The sequence below is a fragment of the Pogonomyrmex barbatus genome, unplaced genomic scaffold, assembly GCF_055798465.1.
Source record: "Pogonomyrmex barbatus isolate J1 unplaced genomic scaffold, ASM5579846v1 scaffold2, whole genome shotgun sequence".
NCBI classification, from domain to species: Eukaryota; Metazoa; Arthropoda; class Insecta; order Hymenoptera; family Formicidae; genus Pogonomyrmex; species Pogonomyrmex barbatus.
This window is the reverse complement of record NW_028297116.1, coordinates 6,363,745-6,383,207: the sequence shown is the minus strand read 5'-3', so window position 1 is coordinate 6,383,207 and position 19,463 is coordinate 6,363,745. Positions and strand designations below refer to the sequence as shown.

The following is a 19,463-nucleotide window of genomic DNA, read 5'->3' as shown; positions in this document are numbered from 1 at the left end:
CTCAATTTTTAATATTCTTATTATAACATATTATATATTTAATGCTTCTTCGAACGATGCAATTCTGAATTCGTGTTACGGAATTCATCAGGTTGCGATTAAATTTATTTTTATAGAAAAAGTAAGCGTTCGGCCTATCGTAATCGTCAGTAATTGCGTTAACACGCTAAGTAAAACCTACATTCGAAATATTAAATTCAAAGCCGCGAGGCATATGACTCGTATTATATGCGATAAGAGGCATATATCGTGATCTATGAGGCACGCTAGAGAAAACCGTAAAGGTTTAAGGTGCACGAAGAATACACGGTGCGCGTGAAAAATTCGCTGCGTCGAGGATCATCGTCAGGCATTCGTTCGCGCGTTCACGATTTCCCGGTGCCTCGCAGCTGTAATGCATGCCGCTCGGCGCGGCGAACGGAGGTTAATCCGAACGTCCACGTAATCGCCAGATACCCCCTTTTATGCCGGCGCAATCACGCGAGAGTTCCTTTCTACCGTGCGATGGCGACGGCGACGACGACGGCGACAACGACGGCGACGGCGATGGCAGAAAAGTCCCGTAATGCGACGTCTGTCGCCACACGATGGCTTATCGACTTAGGTAATTAATACCGGTCTGGGTGGTGCAGATTGGAATGCGGCACACAAACTTCTTGGGGTCCGATACCGGAACGTCGATTCTAGGAAATGCCATCTAGGAACAACGAGCGCTGTAGTATTTGCGTGGATGAGTGACACGTTTGCCCCGCGGTAATGGTGCTAGTGGAGAACGAAGTAGTACGGTGAATGAGTGACCGTTGACGTTATTTCCTCCTTATTTAAACGTTAAATATGTTAACTCGAGGGAATAGTTAGGTAGGGAGATGGCTGTCCTATTTTTAAATGTGTGGTAGAGTTTAGATATACGCACTTCTATTTATATCTCACGCAGAATATTGTTTGATAATTATCGCAAAGAAACGTTGATCCTTTCATCGTAGACCACTTTCAGGCTAAAAATAAAAGTTTTCCGTTAATCGAGTGGTCCGGTCACCTCGTTTAATCAACGAATTCTTATCATCCCCATGAAATACTCGTGTAAATTCCGCCGCGGCGCATACCGAAACGTGTCGTGCCGCTCGAACTTGCATTTCTTCTCGACGTCGCGACGTCAACGGCAAGGGATTACGACAAACTTGAGAAGAATGAGGAGTGACCTGGTTGGCCCGAGTTTATACCGAGCGCACCGTTGACCGCACCGGCAAAAACTCGGGGAAAATGGCGGTGCGACTCGACCGGTTCGAATCGACTCGCTATCGAGAGGAGGAAGTGCTCCGTCTCGCTTCCACTGCTTTTCCAACTTGGCTAACTCGGTCTCTTTTCTTCGCGCCGATCATTATTTGTCGTACATCAGCCACCGTTACTGGTCGTCGCGCTGCAGTGTGTGTAATCGCGAGAAAAGAGGAGACTTCAATGCCTGATTGGCAGTGTCGCGCTAGGTTGAACGTACCAGAGCGTTCGCTCCGTTGACGTATCCCGGATCCAACTATAAATTGAATGAGTTTATTTAATAAAAATTCCATCGCCAAGTTACATTAGGTGTAACATAGTCTATTTAATCTATGTATTTAGATTAAATAAGATATGTGAATGGTAATGTGTTAAAAATAGAACAGCACGAGCCGGTGGCATAACAGAGTGACAGCGAGAAATCTAGTTCGAGATAAATAAAGCTAATTAAGTACGTATGCAGTGGTCCACCTGGTGGATTTTATCAGCTGGAATATTTCTTTCACGTAAATGCAAAGAGGGGAATGATTTATTGATAAAAATTATATAAATTTATGAAAAGCTTACGTAATCATGATTTTCCTCTGACATTTTTTTTTCTTTTAATAAAATTAAGAGTTTTTCTCAGATGATAGCGTAGACAATAAAATAAATGTTCATTTTCTTCAAGCAGAAAAGTAGAAAAATCGTACGATCTTTCTCGTCGTCTTATTGTCGGACATTATCTAATATCCAGCCGGACGTGCTCTTTCCACGTGTTCTTTCCGTGTGCATCGGTCATACGTCGCATGCTCTATGTATATGTCGCGGAGGAAACACTCGCAGTGTCGCGACAGAGGCTGTTAACCTTATTCGCCGCACGGCGTGGCGGCCATTGTCTTCATTTTCCCGATTACTATGCAGCGTTACGTATGATACGGCTAGGCAATCCATTTAATAATCGACTAGCAGCAAAAGTGAGCCTTTAGTGCAGCGCTTGCATTCTCGTGCGTGCAAGGCGTGTAACTTGATCCTTTCAGGCAGAAAAGGATTCCTCTTCAGTAGGAGAGACAATATATTAGAACATCCAGGAGTGAATTTGATTTGCATAATAATGCACGTAGTATGCATACAGTATTTTAAAGAGCGTGTTTTAAAATTGTGGAAATATTGCTGACAACTATAATCTTTAACTCTTATCTTTTTTCTCCTCTTTTTTCCTTCTTTTGCTTCTCATATAATTTTTTTCCCTCAATTTACAGGAATATAAAAAATTGTTAGAGGAAATATCTTCTTTATCTCTCTCATAACATCTTGAATTATTACGATTTTATTTGAATATATATATATATACAAAAATGATTTGACCTCGATTATACGCAATTACATATATTACGTAATTGTATATAATTTTACATATACCTTCCATGTACCTCTCAGATTCAGATTTGTTATTACCTGTTTTGCTTGTTGTACGCTATCTTATGCGTAGTTGCATTGTTGTTGTGGCCAGACTTTATCTGTATCATAGTAGAGCTGTCTCTTATGGCAAGCTTAATTAACTCTCGTTGGACATTGTCCAATTTCGCATAATACACCTTTCGAAACGGCGATTTGTCTTCCAGCGATCTCTATGCAAGGGGAAACCGGTGCCTGTTGAAATATCGTTGAGAATTAAACGGGAAATCTTATCGCGCGATATATTTTCATTACGATCTCTTATGACGATTGAGTGTCCATTATTACGCGTAGAGGAAACGACGTGCTTATTTATGATCGCGCTCGCGGATGGGGCGTGTTGGGGCTTTTTAACGTGTTGGGATTTCAAGAAACGCGCGATCGCAGATAACTTTTCATATCCTATCGTTCGTTTTAATTATTAGAAAACCGTGCGCGTATCAATTAACGGTAATTACGATCTAGAATATTCCGCGCTACGATATCGTTTCGACCGCCGTATCCCGGCGCGTAAAATTTATCGGATTCCTCGTTAATACACGGTGTACGTCCGCGGAAAGATTTCCTGGGATGACATATATATTAAGCACATGATGTTGCAAGCTGGTGTATACCGGTAGCGATTTAAATTGAATGTCTGCTCTTTGCCTCGAACGAGATCAAAGTTCTATGGCGTGTATATTCAGCGAAAGGAGATGTAATTTAATTTAATATTATTTCTGGAGATGTAACATCAGAATAAACTCATAAATGAGTGATATATTTTTAAATATTAAAATGTATAAATATGTTTTTAATAAATAATTTAGAAGCTGGTCAGATTATTCTAATATATCACTAATATAAAAAAAACCTACTTGCAGATTTGTTTCAAAATAACATAAACATGAACTGGCGGATTAGAAAGATCTCTTATTTAATGATATTTAATTTCCTTGTATATACTTACTTGTAATTTAAACATTTAATTTTAGAAATTAAATTAGTTTTATGAGGAGAAAAGAGTCAAGGGTTGTTTTGACGTTGATGTTTCAGATCGTGCATGATATGCACTATTTAATAAACATGATTAGTGTAATATTTAAAAGATTTAATTAATAGTTCTCTAGAAAAACACTGTTCATCGAGCGTTTTTCTAACAGATGATAATTTCTCGTTGATGCTTCAACAGGAAATTATAATTTTCCATCAACATTATTTTTCCCGGTAAGGAATCAAAGAAAGTAAATGGAACGTTTAATGACAACGGAAGCTGACTTGCACGTATTACGATTATGACCCATGGGAAACTGATACATCTAAGTATGGTCCTCTTCGGTATGACCTGCGGTAAACGGAGCGTGAACGTCGGTCTGATCGACGACGGTAAAGCTATTACCGAGGGCGGCACCAATTTATTATAAGAGCAAACCAACACGCACGTATTCGCGCATACGCCATATACGTGAGAGGAAAGGCGCTTTAACGGAGAGGACAGCGACTTCCCCGGCCAAGACAGCACATTATGAGCTCACTTGCGCGTTCCCGATCGTGATTATTTATTTTGGTAGATCTCTCTTATCTCAGCGCGCGAGCAAATTGCCTGCTTTCTTTGGATCTGGCAAGTGCATATAAACGTGCTTGATACAAGTGCGCGTCAATAAAAATACGTGAAAGGCGTGATACGCGAGCGATAAGAGGACGCAGTTAACAAATATCCTCAACGATTATTGATCCTTTTAATATCCACATTCTGATTGACATACAAACATAACACGACTCTCGATAATGCTTGCATCTAGATAAATAGAATCATAGATGAGTTTCTTCCTCGTTCTCCATTTAATTTTATTCGTTTCTGTTTGTTACTTCTTTCTAGATTAAATTACTTTTGTACTACGGCAAAAATTAATTTTTATTATATTATAATTATATAAATCAGATGATCAGAAATTTTAAATTGAAATAAAAGATAGGACATATAAAATATGACAATAAACAACTGTGCTCTTATTATTATACATTTTTTTTAGAGTTGTTAAAAAATGTATATATATATATATATATATATATATATATATATATGTGTATTTTATAAGATTTCTCATCACTAATATCAATTGTTTATTATAATATGTATATTTCCGCGGTTTTAATAAAAAGCGTAGGTGTACGCTAAAGATTGTTACTTTGAGTAAGACGATGAAGGATTGGAGAATTCACTTGTGTCAGACACATACTATCTGTTAGAGTTATTTAGTAATAATATCCGAGCGTGGGTGACTCTCTCGCATCAAGGCCATTTTCGCAACGACGTCGGATTTCGAAGGCTGGTTTATATGCTTCGAACTTTCATCGCGTTTCTCATCGTCGCGATAAACTGTGCAGTTGAAAGAGCTTGCAATAATTTGATTATATTCTTACGAAATATAGAACTTATTGCAACATTAATATATTATCTTCTATACATACATAATTTTATATATATAATAATTTTGAATTATTATTTATTATTATTATTTATTATTTTTTAAGTAAACTCAACGGAAGAAATTTCTTCTCCGACATTATCTTGTTACTCGCTATCAATATTATGCATTTGATTGACTCCTAGTGGTAATATTTATTTTAGAGCGACGTTTCCAATTTACGAGACAACAAATATAATTTAGTTGTCGCTCTAATCGTAAACACATAAATTACGTAGATATAACCCGATTACTCTCTCGGGAGAGCCACAACTCTCTATAAGTGAAAGTGTATATTGTCGCTCGATAATACATTAAATATTCAAGTGCCTTCGGTGTCGGAATACCGTATTTATAAATTATGCGATCCGGTGTATCGAACGTTTACGAATAGCACGAAAGCGGGTATCACTTTGCGCGATGCACGTTACTTGGATGATGCCACAGCAATGTAGTAGTCGATACGCGCGATGAATTCCTATCGAAATCGGTCCTCGATTCGCCTGCCAAGACGGCGTATTGGCATCAACGCGAGAGCGTGACGACGATACGTCGTCTCTTTGGACACGCAATAATTAATTGATCCGAAACCCTAACCGATAGCTAACTGGGTCGTGGAAAAACGCAACTCGCCGATATGAAACGAAGCCTCGGCCAGAGCGGTCGATTTACCAAGATAAGTTACCTCGAATAGTTTTACTTTCTCATGCGAGGAATATCATGAAACACGAATCACTTCTAGCATAACGATCTATCCGGTCAAGCCAATTTTTTACTTTATATTTTTATATTTCATTATCATAATTTTAACATTTAATAATTTTTATCTCGTCTCGATATTATGCTCTTCATGGAAATTCATCGAAATCGTCTCGACTTGATGGACCACCTGTTTTAAAGAACTTTTTTTCAAAATTAACAACTCTTGCGCCTTGTATTCCCCTTATTAGGAGTTAATGGAACCCCATTCGCTTTCGCGAAATTTTTGTGTTTGGCGATCGCGTGCGTGCGTTACGAGAGGAAAGGCGCCGATATCGTCGGCGACATTCCGTGCGTTCGCGCATATGTGTTAGGGTTCGAAATAGACGAGAGCGTGCGCGCGGTTTCTCGGGTATCGAAAAAAGGAGATTGGACTCCATGGTAATTTGCATGATGTTTGCATGGCATTAAGTACGAATGCATGCGCGTGCCTTTGATCTCGCGCGGGGCCCTCAGCCCGCCACGCCGTCCATCGCCGGCAGCGAATATCGAGACTCGAGAATCGATCTGGAACGCTCGCGTGGCATTTATATATACTGTCACTGGCGAATCGCTTCTTTCAAAATAGACGTCCCGCTCACTGAATGCATTCTCGAGTCCACAGCACGTAAGGAGCTACTATCACTCCGCACTTTTATCAGCGGGAGAAAATACTTTCGAATTATTTGATTTCTGCTTATTAATTCTGCTTATTAATGGTTCTGCGGCGCTACATTTCGTAGAAATTTGGACAGATAAATCTAATTGATATCACGTGTGCGTAAGCGTAATGAGCTGTAAAGCTTAGATATTTACAGTCACTTGGAATTATATCGGATGAATGTAAGTTTGTTAAGAAGTTTTATTAATTACTATTATTACGCGCAAATTGTTAATGTTCTGAGAATAATTAATAACGTCTTAACGCGATGAATTATTAATCGAGTGCTTAATGGATATATAAAAGTGTCTGGTTCTGTGGAAGTGTTACGAAAATATCTTTGACAGCTCGGAGTCAAGGGTCATAAAAGTGGAAGAAAGATGGTTGGAAGAAAAGGGAAGAATGAAAGGCAATGAAGTAGAGAAAAAGAGAGAGAGAGAGAGAGAGAGAGAGAGAGAGAGAGAGAGAGAGAGAGAGAGAGAGAGAGAGAGAGAGAGAGAGAGAGAGAGAGAGAAGAGAGAGGGAGAGAGAGAAAGAAGCCCGGAGACTACTTGTGAGGAATGTTTACGGGTGCTGTACGTAACGAATTGCCGAAGAGAGGCCACTTTCATGAAGCGAGGAAAGCCGTCTACCTACATTATGCGTAGCGGACAGGTTACACCTGGATGTCATGCAGGGCAACCGTATCTTTTTATAGTTTTACAGTGACTAGAACAATAGAGAAAGAAATCTACAATTAATATTTTTTTCAATCTTTTATTTAAATTATTTTCTCCATTTCTATATTCTTTTTTACAAATTGCTTTGTTATCAATTAAAGGTTTCATTCTCTTGCTCGAACATCATTAAAATGGATTATATAGCAAAATTGAACAATGGACACTGGCAACGATGGTAAATCATAGAATTAGGGCAAATTTAAAGAAATCGCGGAGGCGTTCGAAAGTATCTCAAGAAGAGACATGTTCCTAGATACCAGGAGGATATCGCTTGATTAGTCTAATGCCAGATAAAGAAAACGTGAAGACGCGTAGGATATCCGACGTCTGATCCGACTTTCAGATGCACGCGAGAGCGGCTCGGGTTTCACGAGCCAGGAAACTCGTTCGTTCATTTCCTTGCTTGACGTCGCGAGAAAAGGTAAAAGCGGGGGAAGAGCAAAACTGTGCCACTGTATGGTAAATAAGAGGCTAAATAAGGCCCACGAATTTCCTTGCCATAAGGCGGTCACTCGAGCAAGACCGACCGCCACGCGCCGTGTGATTTAAATACCGGCCAAATAAGATCTTCGAATTTCCTCCATAATGAGTGGTTCGCTAGAAGACACGATCGAGAATGGGACTCGGCTGTTAATTGGCGCAGCCTTGACCCGGGATATCAGACAAGGATAGAGAACTCTTCTGGAAAGATATACTAGCGCAAGTTTTCAGGATTTGGAATCCGATGATTTCGTTGGAAATATACGCTGAATTTTGTTCAATTTAAATCGTAATTGCACATGATCTTGGGTGTAGCGCAAATTAAATCCCTAAAAAATCATTGTATATTCATTTCTAATAAATTATACGTCAAAACACGTAATATATGTGAACATTAAACATAAAGAGTATCCTAGACTTTTCAGTATGCCTTAAATCACAGATTTGATCTTTTTAATTAAATTTACACGTAAATGGTTATCTTTCTCTCCTTATCTCTTAATCTGCTCGATATCATTGAAATATATATACCTTCCAAGAAATATCTCGAAGATAATTAAATAGGAATAAAAAGGAAATAACAATGTTTTGTTATCATACATTCCGGTTTGAGTGTTATCAGATTACATTTTATATAATATACAAAAAGTTAAAGGATGATAACTTTATCGAGATGAATATTTCGCCATTTTTGACATGACCAACAGAAATGATATTGAAAAGGTTAATCGTTCAACGATCTTTACACATTGCTGTAACCGGTCGTTAGTGGCGGATTAATTTCACCAAAGGCGATATTCCGCTAGCTCTCCGGCTTGCGGACGAGTAAAGTTACAGTCATCTTGGCGGTTGCGTTGGCTAAGTAATTACTTACGCTGGCGGTATATCACCGGCGCGCAATAAATTGTATTTTATTCAGTTTAGCCCGGCGAGGCCGGCCCGTATGCTTAACAATGACCAACGCTCGCACGTAATACGAGGTAACATAATCTACGGCCTATAAAATGCGTCCTTCCGAGCGAGGCATAAACGTGACCGCGACGAGTGGCTCTTCTCGGAAAGCAAACCGCATTCAACAAACGTCATTATATACGTATATCCGAATTTTTATATATTCGTGTGACCGCACGCGTCGATGTTCCCAGGTGGATAGGATCAGTCCGACATTTTAAGTCTCCGTGACCTAAAAGCGATCTCGCTGTATATTAAGGTCACATCCGCTTCCTGCATTTAGCGGTCGTCCGATTCTCAGCAGACGGAGCGTCTTATTACACATATGATTATTATACGGAATAAATAGAAGATATAATCACGATCAACGGTTTAACGGTAGACACGTCGGTAGTGTACGTAGAATGCAGATCGCGAAGTATGATTGTGGCACAAGCGACTTTTCACTAATTTCGCGTCGGACGTAATGAGTTAGAAAAATACGCGGTACAGGAATTGTGTACACAACGTCGCGAATATTATTATTTGAGATCTGTTGTACACCGGCATCATTGTTGCTCAACGATGCGTCGGTTATTAATAGCGTTATTTCACGTGATTAATGACGAGAGAGTTCGGGCTGTCGTTTCTAAATGTAGGTGCTGTTAATAATGTTTAATTTGGGCACAACCTCTCACGGTCGACTGCGCGACTTGCTCGTTGTCATATGTTTCTGAGCATTTCAAAATGTCTTGCTTCGATAAGCTCCAGATAATAGGCGAGACAGGAGAAACCGGTATGACGAAAACGGCGAAAAGGCGAGTTGTTGTCCGGGGCGGACGTTTCCTGAATCATCAGGATTATCGTCCACTGATTGTTTTCCGATCTTCGATTGTCTCGAATACTCGAGCTGTAACACGAGATGTACATCTTGCCGAATCTTTGCGAAATCTAAAAGTGTATCTTCTTCGGAGTGAAATCGAGATTTGCCTCGAACTCGCATCCATAGATTTAATGACCGTTCAATTTGGATAATATCGAACATTTGTACTTAAATTTTGTTCCCGTAATATTATGATCCTTATTAGAACATATTATTTGAATTCTATTTGAATTCTAATTCTTATTTGAATTCTGGCCGTAATTAAGATAACTTTTAATCGAATTAAATTAAATCGATTAGTATTAATTTAATTTAGTAATCTGGCGATATCGATTTAATTTTATAATCTAGTAGATAGAATATCGAAACATTGGAAAATCTAGACTTGTAATTTTTTACGATAATGAGAGTGACAATTAATTACTATCGTGAAAGTACTAATTCTGAATTATAATATATACTTTTGCGCATAGCCTTGTGATTAAGCGTATCAAATGTATGCGTATCGCAAGATGTCTCAGATTACGGAAGGAAAAGTCTAGTTTTAGAATACATAAAAAAGGATCGCGAAGAACACTCACTGACCTAGGATCTAAGACGAGTTGCCGGTTGGTCGGCTCGCCCGGTATGAAAGTGATCGCGAATCCACGATAGAGGTGTAAGTGGGTCAGCGCAGTGGGGCTCGGACTGGTCCCTGAGACACCATAAAATTTCATTTCATTTTTGCGTCTCATTGAAAGTCAATCTTGCTTTGTCCGGTCCTTGTTCTCCCGTGCCCAGCCTACTTCCTCTGGTATCCATTCCTCTGGTATGGCCGCTCCATTCTGCTCGATTTTGCTTTCCTATTCATCCATTGAATTAAGACTGGATCAGCCTTATTGAAAATTATCCCGTTACACGTAATATCGAGCTCCTCCGCAGCGGCGGCCTCTTGCGTATTAATTATCGCGTATGATTTCGATGGACGCGCTCCAATTAGGGAGTTAATTTTTTGATCCAGTAAGTATAGATAATTAAAATAATGTAAGAGAGTTTATTATTTGGGGAGATGTTATATATATATTTTAATAAATTTTATATATATATATACATACTCTTTCTCGAGGAATTAATATTAGCCATTAGATAACGTAAATAGGAGAATTATAAATGAATTTTTAATTAAATGTAATAATCAATCGTCTTGGTTCCACGCGGGCAATGTTTTCAGATAAACAGGAAAGTCTAATCAATTACTATCTTGCGTTTTCTTAAAAATCAGCCTCGTGTTATACAATAGCAAATTGCTCGTCCATCATCCTAATAGCACACGGTGGGCTAATCGTTTGTATTCCGACGTTAGAAGATTCGCAGTGCGCTCTCCGCGCATAGGCCAATCAGAAATGCAATCAGCGCCCGTAATTATAACGCGTAATTCGCGATACTTTCGCGACCACAGGCTTGGTAAATAAATCCTTCTCCGCTTGTCTCTTATTTCCGTGCCAGCAGCAGCAGCCAGGGGAGGATCTCCGTTGTATTTCTCGTGTTTCTTCGTGACGAATGTCCTTGTTGTCGTCACGCGGAAGACGACGCTTCTCTCCATTTTCTTCTTTTTCATCATTGCAATTCTAGCTGTTGTTAGCCATTACAGGATTTTTCATTAAGCTCGGCAAACATAGCATTTGTGTAACTCTAATAATGAAAATTTTAAAAGAGAGAAAAGAGCATAGAAGAAAAAAAGAATTGACATAGTGAAAGAAAAAGAATTTTTATAGAAAACAAAGAAAATAATGGAAACAGTTTAAAAAAGAGATTCGATTAAAACCGAAATATAACGGAGATTTTATTTTCTGTTTTAGAAGTTACTCTGATAAGTTTTAAAATGATTAAATTTTTAATTTTTTTATTTATTTATGTTTTTTTAAAACATTTGTACCCTGCGGTGGGCTCTTGTTTGTTTTATTTTTTGTTTGTGGTTTATATATCAGTACATTAGAGTCTTATAATTTGTTATGTCTAATTTTGTAAAAGTTATTTGTAATTCCCTGGAGGCTCTTTGAGTAATAAAAGTGCTTAGATTTTTTGAATACCACGATCTTAGGTTACTTGAAGACCTCTCTCACCGCTTTTCGCCGATCACTTGCTCCGTATGTTACTCAAACGCGTTCCGATACCGCGCCAATTTCACGCTTCGAAGCTCCAGATCTCCGCCTCCGTCGTCCTATTTCCGATTATTTCTTACCTTCTTTGCACCGCGGCCAGCAATATGTTATATTTACTGTCCATTCATTCTATTCCGCGGCACATTATTTCATTTATGTTGTTCTCGCGATTTTCGCAACTCGCGCCTCGTCTCAATCGAGCGATCGCGCTAACTTGTCGGAGGATAGATCGCGTATCGCGTTGTTCATCGGGATTCGCACTTTCCCAACTATCTTTTCGAAATACAGATCGAGCGGAGATGTTGCGCACACGTCTCTTTATAAAGTCCTGCATCTTGTTGATTTATCGTTGCACCGCTATTGCAAACAACGCGTGTATGTGTATTTCGTTTATGAACGTTACCACGACAATATTTTCTTTGATGAAGTTTATATTTCTTTCACAGTGTCGCAAGTATTGCTACTACTAATCGCCGTCCGTTTGTTATTATGAAATAATATTTAAATACGTTACGTAATAATATTTAAATGAGGAGATCTGCGTTTCTTGGTTTTTTTTTTTTTTTTTTTTTTTTTGAACATTTTCGATCGGAACAAATTGATAGCCGTCACGTCGAGAGATCTAAACAGATACCTGAGACGATCTTAAGAAACTTACGCATACGAAATTAATTTTATATGTCAAGGAAGATAGAGCGTTGATATCTCGTTTTCCAAATTTCCTTCGTAACGCCGACCGGAGTTACGCACCGTTGCGAAAATCACCGGTGCATCGAGTGGCAACGGAGGATGCTGTGCCGCAATATCTCCGCCGTTGGAAGCACCGAGGCGCGACTCGAACGAGATAAATGTGGCGATCCGTAGTTTACGGAGAGAAAGAGAGAAAGAGCGAGAGCGAGAGAGAGAGAGAGAGAGAGAGAGAGAGAGAGAGAGGGGGGAAGAAGAAATGATCATTATTCGCTTTCGTATCGTTCGACGTACGCGTGCCGATCGCGGCAATTTCACGCTTCGCGTCACCCCGCCCCGGGATTGCCTTCTCGCCCTGCGATATCCCTTCTCGCGGCAGACGAGCTCCGTTACCAGCTTTCGACGAACCTGGCGGAGAGCGTTTGGTCATCCGTGCCCGGCGTTGTCTCTCGCCGGCCTTTTCCCTCCGGTTGCCGATCTCGCGTTCGATCGTTGCGTTCTCCGTTTCCCTCAGCGCGGGGCGTCGATAACCGTTCCTCTCGAGAACCGTTATCGGCACCGACCTGACCATCACCTATCGAGATCATTCGACTTCACTGGCATTTGTGAAAACAAAGTTTCAGGATACACGCCAGTATTTTGTATTTCGGCACGGCTCGTCGCGCGAACGAGCGGACGGCTAATTGGCTGCGAGAGCAGGAGAATTTTTTTTAAGTCCTGTATAATTCTCTATTTGTTAGTCAATTGGATGTCACTTAGCGGCCGTCGACCAGGATCCACGGGAAAGTTAATGTCTCTCGGTCTTCACGTTGGCTTTCATCTTTCCAGTTAGCTCTGCTTTGACGCTGATTGCCTCCGCTCGTCGATCTCTTTTTTTTCACGGAGAATTTTTTGCAGGATGCATGCCGCCCGATAAACTATATTATTTTATTACATTTATTATATTATATCAACTATATTATTTTATTACGCTTATATCTCTTACATACCAATGTACATACTAATGTTGATGCTAAAGTAATTTATACATAGAGTAATATATTCAGTAAGAAGAGGTGAAAAACAAAAGTAAAATATATGAGTAAAATATATAAGAAAGAAGATTGACATTTGTTGACATAGTCATTCTACAAGTTGAAAGTAGAAAGAAAGAAACGTACAATCATATCCATTTTCGCTCTAAAGTATGTAGTAGTATTATTAGTCAAATAAAAAGCGGTGGTTACTTTCTATTATTTATTTGTTTAAATTATAAAATAACAATCTGAACATTCTGAAGATTTAGTGTATAACTTAGATTATTATATGTAGATAGATTATTATATGTGTTTAATAATCATAAAATATATTGTTAAAGCAATGATTATTAATTTCATCAGTAGAAAATATTACGATTTCACATTTGTTCCACTGTCACAATTACCTCGATTATATATTGTATATTTAAGAAAATTACTTATATATTTTCTATATCGACCGTAATAGTCATCGTGTCGAAAAGATGATTAATAAATCTGCGTGAAAGAGGACATGCTAAATCGCAATTAGACTTCATCTTTTTCTTTAACATAATTTTTTTGAATTTATTACATTGTTAAAATTATTTTTTAGTGTTAAATTTTATATTGCGTCTTATTAATTTATGATTGTACTTATAACTTATAACTTGTTTTTATAAAATTTGTCACTTATACTTTTTGGCTCTGAACATTTAACGTGAGTTATTATTTACTTTGAATAAATGTTAAGACCAGACATATACATAAGTTCTACGGAAGTCTATTATATTTCTTATTATTATGTAAAAAATTTAATACGACGAATGATTTATATCACAATTTCGTCACAGCAAATTTTTATGTACGTTTGATGTTTCTAGTATATTACGAGACGGTTCCGCTTGCAGTTGTCTGCCACACGTGTTCACTGTACGTACACAGGCGCATTCGAAGACGCAAGTTGCGAATGCAGAAGGCAGCATTGCTGAAATAAAAAAAAATCATTGAATGCCAGGACGCTGCATGACGATGAGTGTCAGTCGGCGCGGATTAACAGTACTCGGAGTATGCGCACACGTTGTCCTTCGAGAGGTGTGTTAACCTACATTAACGGCATGCCGCATGTCGTCGCGTTTCTTCCGGAAGATGAGTCGTGCGGAGACTTTGCCGTCGGACTTTCGTAATCCGGAGATCTTCCTCGTGGAAAGTGGATAAGGACGAAATCATTTCCTTCGATCTCTCCTGTAATTAGCATAAGTTTCTGCATGGAACTTGGTTTATAATAATGTCATTTTTTTGCCTTTTCAACGATCTCAGTGATTACGGATTGGATCTTCTTTTAAAGGAAGTTTACTCGCGTTTTAAAATTGTTGTTAAATAAAAATGTGTCTTTAAGATAAAATTAATATCCTAAAAATATTAGAATTTGATTTATAATAATATCCATTTTAACGATGTTAACATAAATAATTGGTGATTATGGATTTTATATTTTCCTTTAAAATATTGACAGAAGTTTACGCGTGTTTTAAAATTGTTGTTAAATAAAAATTCATATTTAAGAAAAAAGTAAATTTAAATAAAGTTAAATAAAATAAAATTAGCATTTTAAAAATATCAAAAGAAACAAAGTAGTAAGTGAGGGAGATGCTTAAAATAATAATACATCTTTCAATCGTGAATACTGATTTTCTATTTTAACTTCGATACAGATGATAAATGATGTTTCTGTCGATATTTTACTTTATAACACATTACACATTATTACATGCAAGTTAGCATCATCAGATGAAAGATTGACACGTTTTTATTTCTACAATTTGCGTAGATGATTACTCCTAGTGAATGTAATTAACGTGTACATGACAAGGCTAAAAGATGATCGTACGATAATCAAAGTATTATCTGCAATAAGAACCCGAGACCGTGTGAATTTTTATATTTCGCGACGGAAGAAAATCTCTATCGTTATGTAAATCGCGGCGTGATTTTTCATAATTCTAGGACATCTGGCCTCACGTTTCTCTCGTCATTATTGTCGTGGTAAATTATGTTACAACGATCTAACTAAAAAAAAAAATATATAAATAAAATAATAGTAAGTTTTATCAATTTATGTTTCTATGCATTCTTGTATCACACTTTCCGTGTAACCTGAGAAACTCGGCGCATTTCCGTTTTGTCGTTCTCGGATTTGCGTCGGTCCGTTTAAAAGTCCGAGTTGTCGCTCAAGGATCTGGAGGGAAAAACGTCTCATTACGTAAACTTGCTAAAGCAAGAGCTCGCACGGTGTTTCGGGTAGATCCGCGCGTTGCTGATTGCCATACGGTAACGACATAATTGTCCGTTCTGCGCGATTTCCTCGACTATTATTTTTCACCGCGGCGATTTATCGGCGATGTACAACGAGTTGTGCACACCGTGCGAATACACGTGCCTCGACTCGCGGATTACACGGCCGAGGAAATGCACGGTCTTTCGGATTTACGGATGAATTACATCATCATCGTTATCCTCTTGCTGATTACTTGTGACGCACGATCGCAACGTCTTCTGTCATTATCCCTCCAAACATATATACGGGAATATGTATACATGTTCAACCATCATTTCTATCTGTCATCGATGGGAACTCCTCTCTCGAGGAGTTTAGAAGCAATTTATTTTCTAGCGAAAGTTTCATAATAATTCGTGGTATTTTGCAATTTTTTACAATTTTTGACTAAATATTTTGATTAAATTAAAGAAGATTAAATTTAATTAAGCTTTTCACTTTGATTTATTTCTAAATTATGTTTTTAAATTTTTTATTTTATTTTGCAACTAAACACCTGTAAAACTTATTTTGATAAGAAATTGATATTAAATCTTTTTTTTTATTTTTAAAATAACGAAAGCGACGCTTCTACCTAACCTTGTTATTTCTGGATTGTTTCTTTTATGTTTTAGAATCAGAAATAGCGTTAGTCAAATTTTACTTTCTAATTGCGTAATTACAAGGGTTGGGCTACAAGTTTGGTCTATTTTTGGCAGACAGAAGGAACGCGACAGACGTAAAGTATCGCGGGCGATTTTGAGACTCTAATGATAGCCCGGTTTATTTAGTTCGTTTTGCAATGTCGACTCCCTTCGGCTGTTTTTCTTGCTTGCTTCGGCATTAGATCGTAGACGACGTACCGTATCATTACGAAAGCGAACGGCCGATCATTGTCTTTCGGCGAGTCGCGCACCGTTATAAAGTCGGCGCTGCTCCTCTTTGTTCATTCCTAAATTTTGCAATTCATGAACGCGATTTGCATTTGTGCGACTTGAGTAATATGGTCATTTGCGTTCCACGATATACGTGAAATATATCACATATACTCACGTAAATATTGAAAATGTCAGAGATATAGGAAAGTTTAATAAAGACGATCTCATTATCGCCTACATAATTCTAATTTACAATTATTACATAAAGCGATAAATCAATGTCAATCCTTATCTACGCGATCGATGTTTCTTCTTTTCTCTGAATGGACGTCTCGATCGTCGCGATTTCTTCTCGCAGGATCGTGTAAAAATAACTCCGGCAGACGTTTTTATGCCCGTCTCGTTATTACAGCGTGTGTTTACTCATACATCACGAGCGGACGGTGGTGCATCGACGAGCAAGAATCTCGAGAATGCATTCCACGGTCGTAACGCGTCGGCTCCGTCGGCGGCTTCGCAGACATCTTTATTTGAGCCCCGTGCGTACGAATGCAGTTCGAGCAGGGCCTCGTGGGGAAACAACGGGTTCCATGAACTGTAGCTAGTTTTACAAATCAGAGCCGTAACGTAAATGTAAAATATATTTTCTGATCTTGAAACAGATTTGCGTTGAACGAAATTAATCAACGGGCTATCGCGAAAGTTTATCATGAAACTGAGTATTATATAATAGGAATTTGTATTATATCGTATTGTTTTTATTTTTGTTTAGTTACAAGCATTTATAATAAATAAGGATAAATAAAACAACGCAACAAAAAATAAAGTTTCCAGAATTTCGTAGATTGAATTTACAGTTAAGTGCGGTGTGCGTTACAATTGATGACAATTTATTGTTAAGCGCTCGCACTCCGGATCATTTTTTCTTTCGAACAGTTATCCGCTCCATTTCTTGGCTAGTCTCTCGCTCTGTTAATTAAATGCTACCAAGTCACTCGTACATTGCGTTCCCTCGTTTGTGGAATTAATTTGTGGGGCTCGTTTGCATCAACTGTTAGTCACAGACGGCTAAGCGGTTTATATGCTCTTATATACAATTTTCCTTCGTTCAACAAGAATTGTTTATACATCCAGTAAGATTCACGTGACATGTTTCGTTTTCCGTCTCTCTTCGTACGTTTTAATTATTTATGAATTCTACTCGCGTTATTTCTAAGCTGACGTGATGAACTGTTTTCCATATATGAAAAAAAGGGACTGATAATTAGCTAATACATTATTTATCAAATTCTCTATTATTTAATCGATTAATTTATTTACTTCTATATTTGATTTTTGGACAGATCTTAGACGAATCAGGGAAGTTTTCAAATATTAATTGTGAATAATCAATTCTAACTTTGTAATATAATAGGTTTACGTAAAGTTTTTTATATAAATACTGATATTTATCTTAATTTATTAAACGATGCGTTATATAATTGAAATCAAGCTTGTGTTTTATATTTGGATTTTAAATTTGTACTTTGTAAATTAATGTTAATTTTGTTAGTTTGATTAATTTTATTTAATATTTATATGTGCGCTATAATATCATGAAATTAAAATGTTACATTTATAACTAGAATAAAAAATTCACATTTATGGAATAAAATAGGAAATTAAAAATAATTTTTTTTTATTTTTTTTTATTAAAAGCAGAGCAAGATAAAATATTTACATTGTTGCGATTATATAAAGTTACAGAGTGACGAAATCGTGAATGTAATGTCATGAATATTTGGTTTGGCGAAAATGTATTGGCTACGTATCGAAAATAAATGTCAACTACAAATGTTACGTGCTTAACCAAGCATAGAGCTCGCGAAATATATTCGTCCGTATTCGATGCACGTAACTCCGGCGAATTAACATTTCCTGGACGCTTTCTAGGTCCGGCCGACCGAATATCTCGTCTGGCGCGACGAAAATTGCGCAATCGTGATCTCCTGGCGAGAGAAATTGCATGGTACCATTGTCAGGTATCGTAATTTATTGCGATGATTATGAAACGCCGTTTTGCTACTGTCGATCCCGAACTCATCATTTCATCGTTGAAACGTAGATTTCGCCACAGAGATTTTAATTCAATCCACATCGTGCCTAAATATACGTTCGAATCTCTCTGAAACGCAAGTACGATTAAACGTAGCGTTAGGATAAACATTTATTTTATGCTCTGAGAAACGATATTTTCTAGCAATGAAAGATATAAAGAAAGTGTGAAATATTAATTTTATAAGTTGCATATTAAAATATTATTAAATATCTTCTATACTATTAATCTTATATGTATAAAAAAAATTGCTCGAATGCTTTAACTTACACAAATGTTTTTGAGTAAAAATCGATATATATCACTTCTGTATTAAGAGACATTGTTGAACAATTGATATACCTAAAGGAAACAATTTTTCTTTGTCGATCAGATTCGTCACGATCTGAGGATGCGAGATTGGAACAGAGGGGCGCGGACTGCTGGTGCTGCGGAGACACTGAGGTCTGCGACCATCGCGGGAAATGACCATGACGAGCGTGGCTGTCGCCCCGGGTAGCCTCGGCACACCTCCAGCTATGCTCACCCCCAAGATGTATCATCTGAGCCCGACATCCGGCTCGCCCACCTCCGGCAAAGTAAGCCTCGAAATCCATCCGTCCGAGAATCCGAGATCGCTCGATATCCGATTTACGTGGAGTCGCACGCACGATGCGATGCGATGCGATGCGATGCGATGCGATGCGATGCGATGCGATGCGATGCGATGCGCGAGAGAGCGTGTCAGACGCGTGACGCTCTTACGCGGCGTTTTACGTAACGGGACACAACCGAGGCTGGAAT

General features: G+C 38.1%; 1 protein-coding gene across 1 annotated transcript in view; it reads left to right on the top strand.

Moving 5' to 3' along the window:
- RhoGEF64C (Rho guanine nucleotide exchange factor at 64C) overlaps positions 1–19,463 on the top strand; it is a 66,077-nt gene that overhangs the window by 15,032 nt on the left and 31,582 nt on the right. The window contains exon 2 of the mRNA XM_011634008.3: positions 19,054–19,258. Coding sequence (XP_011632310.2) covers positions 19,145–19,258 — 114 coding nt within the window. The 5' untranslated portion in view covers positions 19,054–19,144. The remainder of the gene's footprint in view (positions 1–19,053; positions 19,259–19,463) is intronic.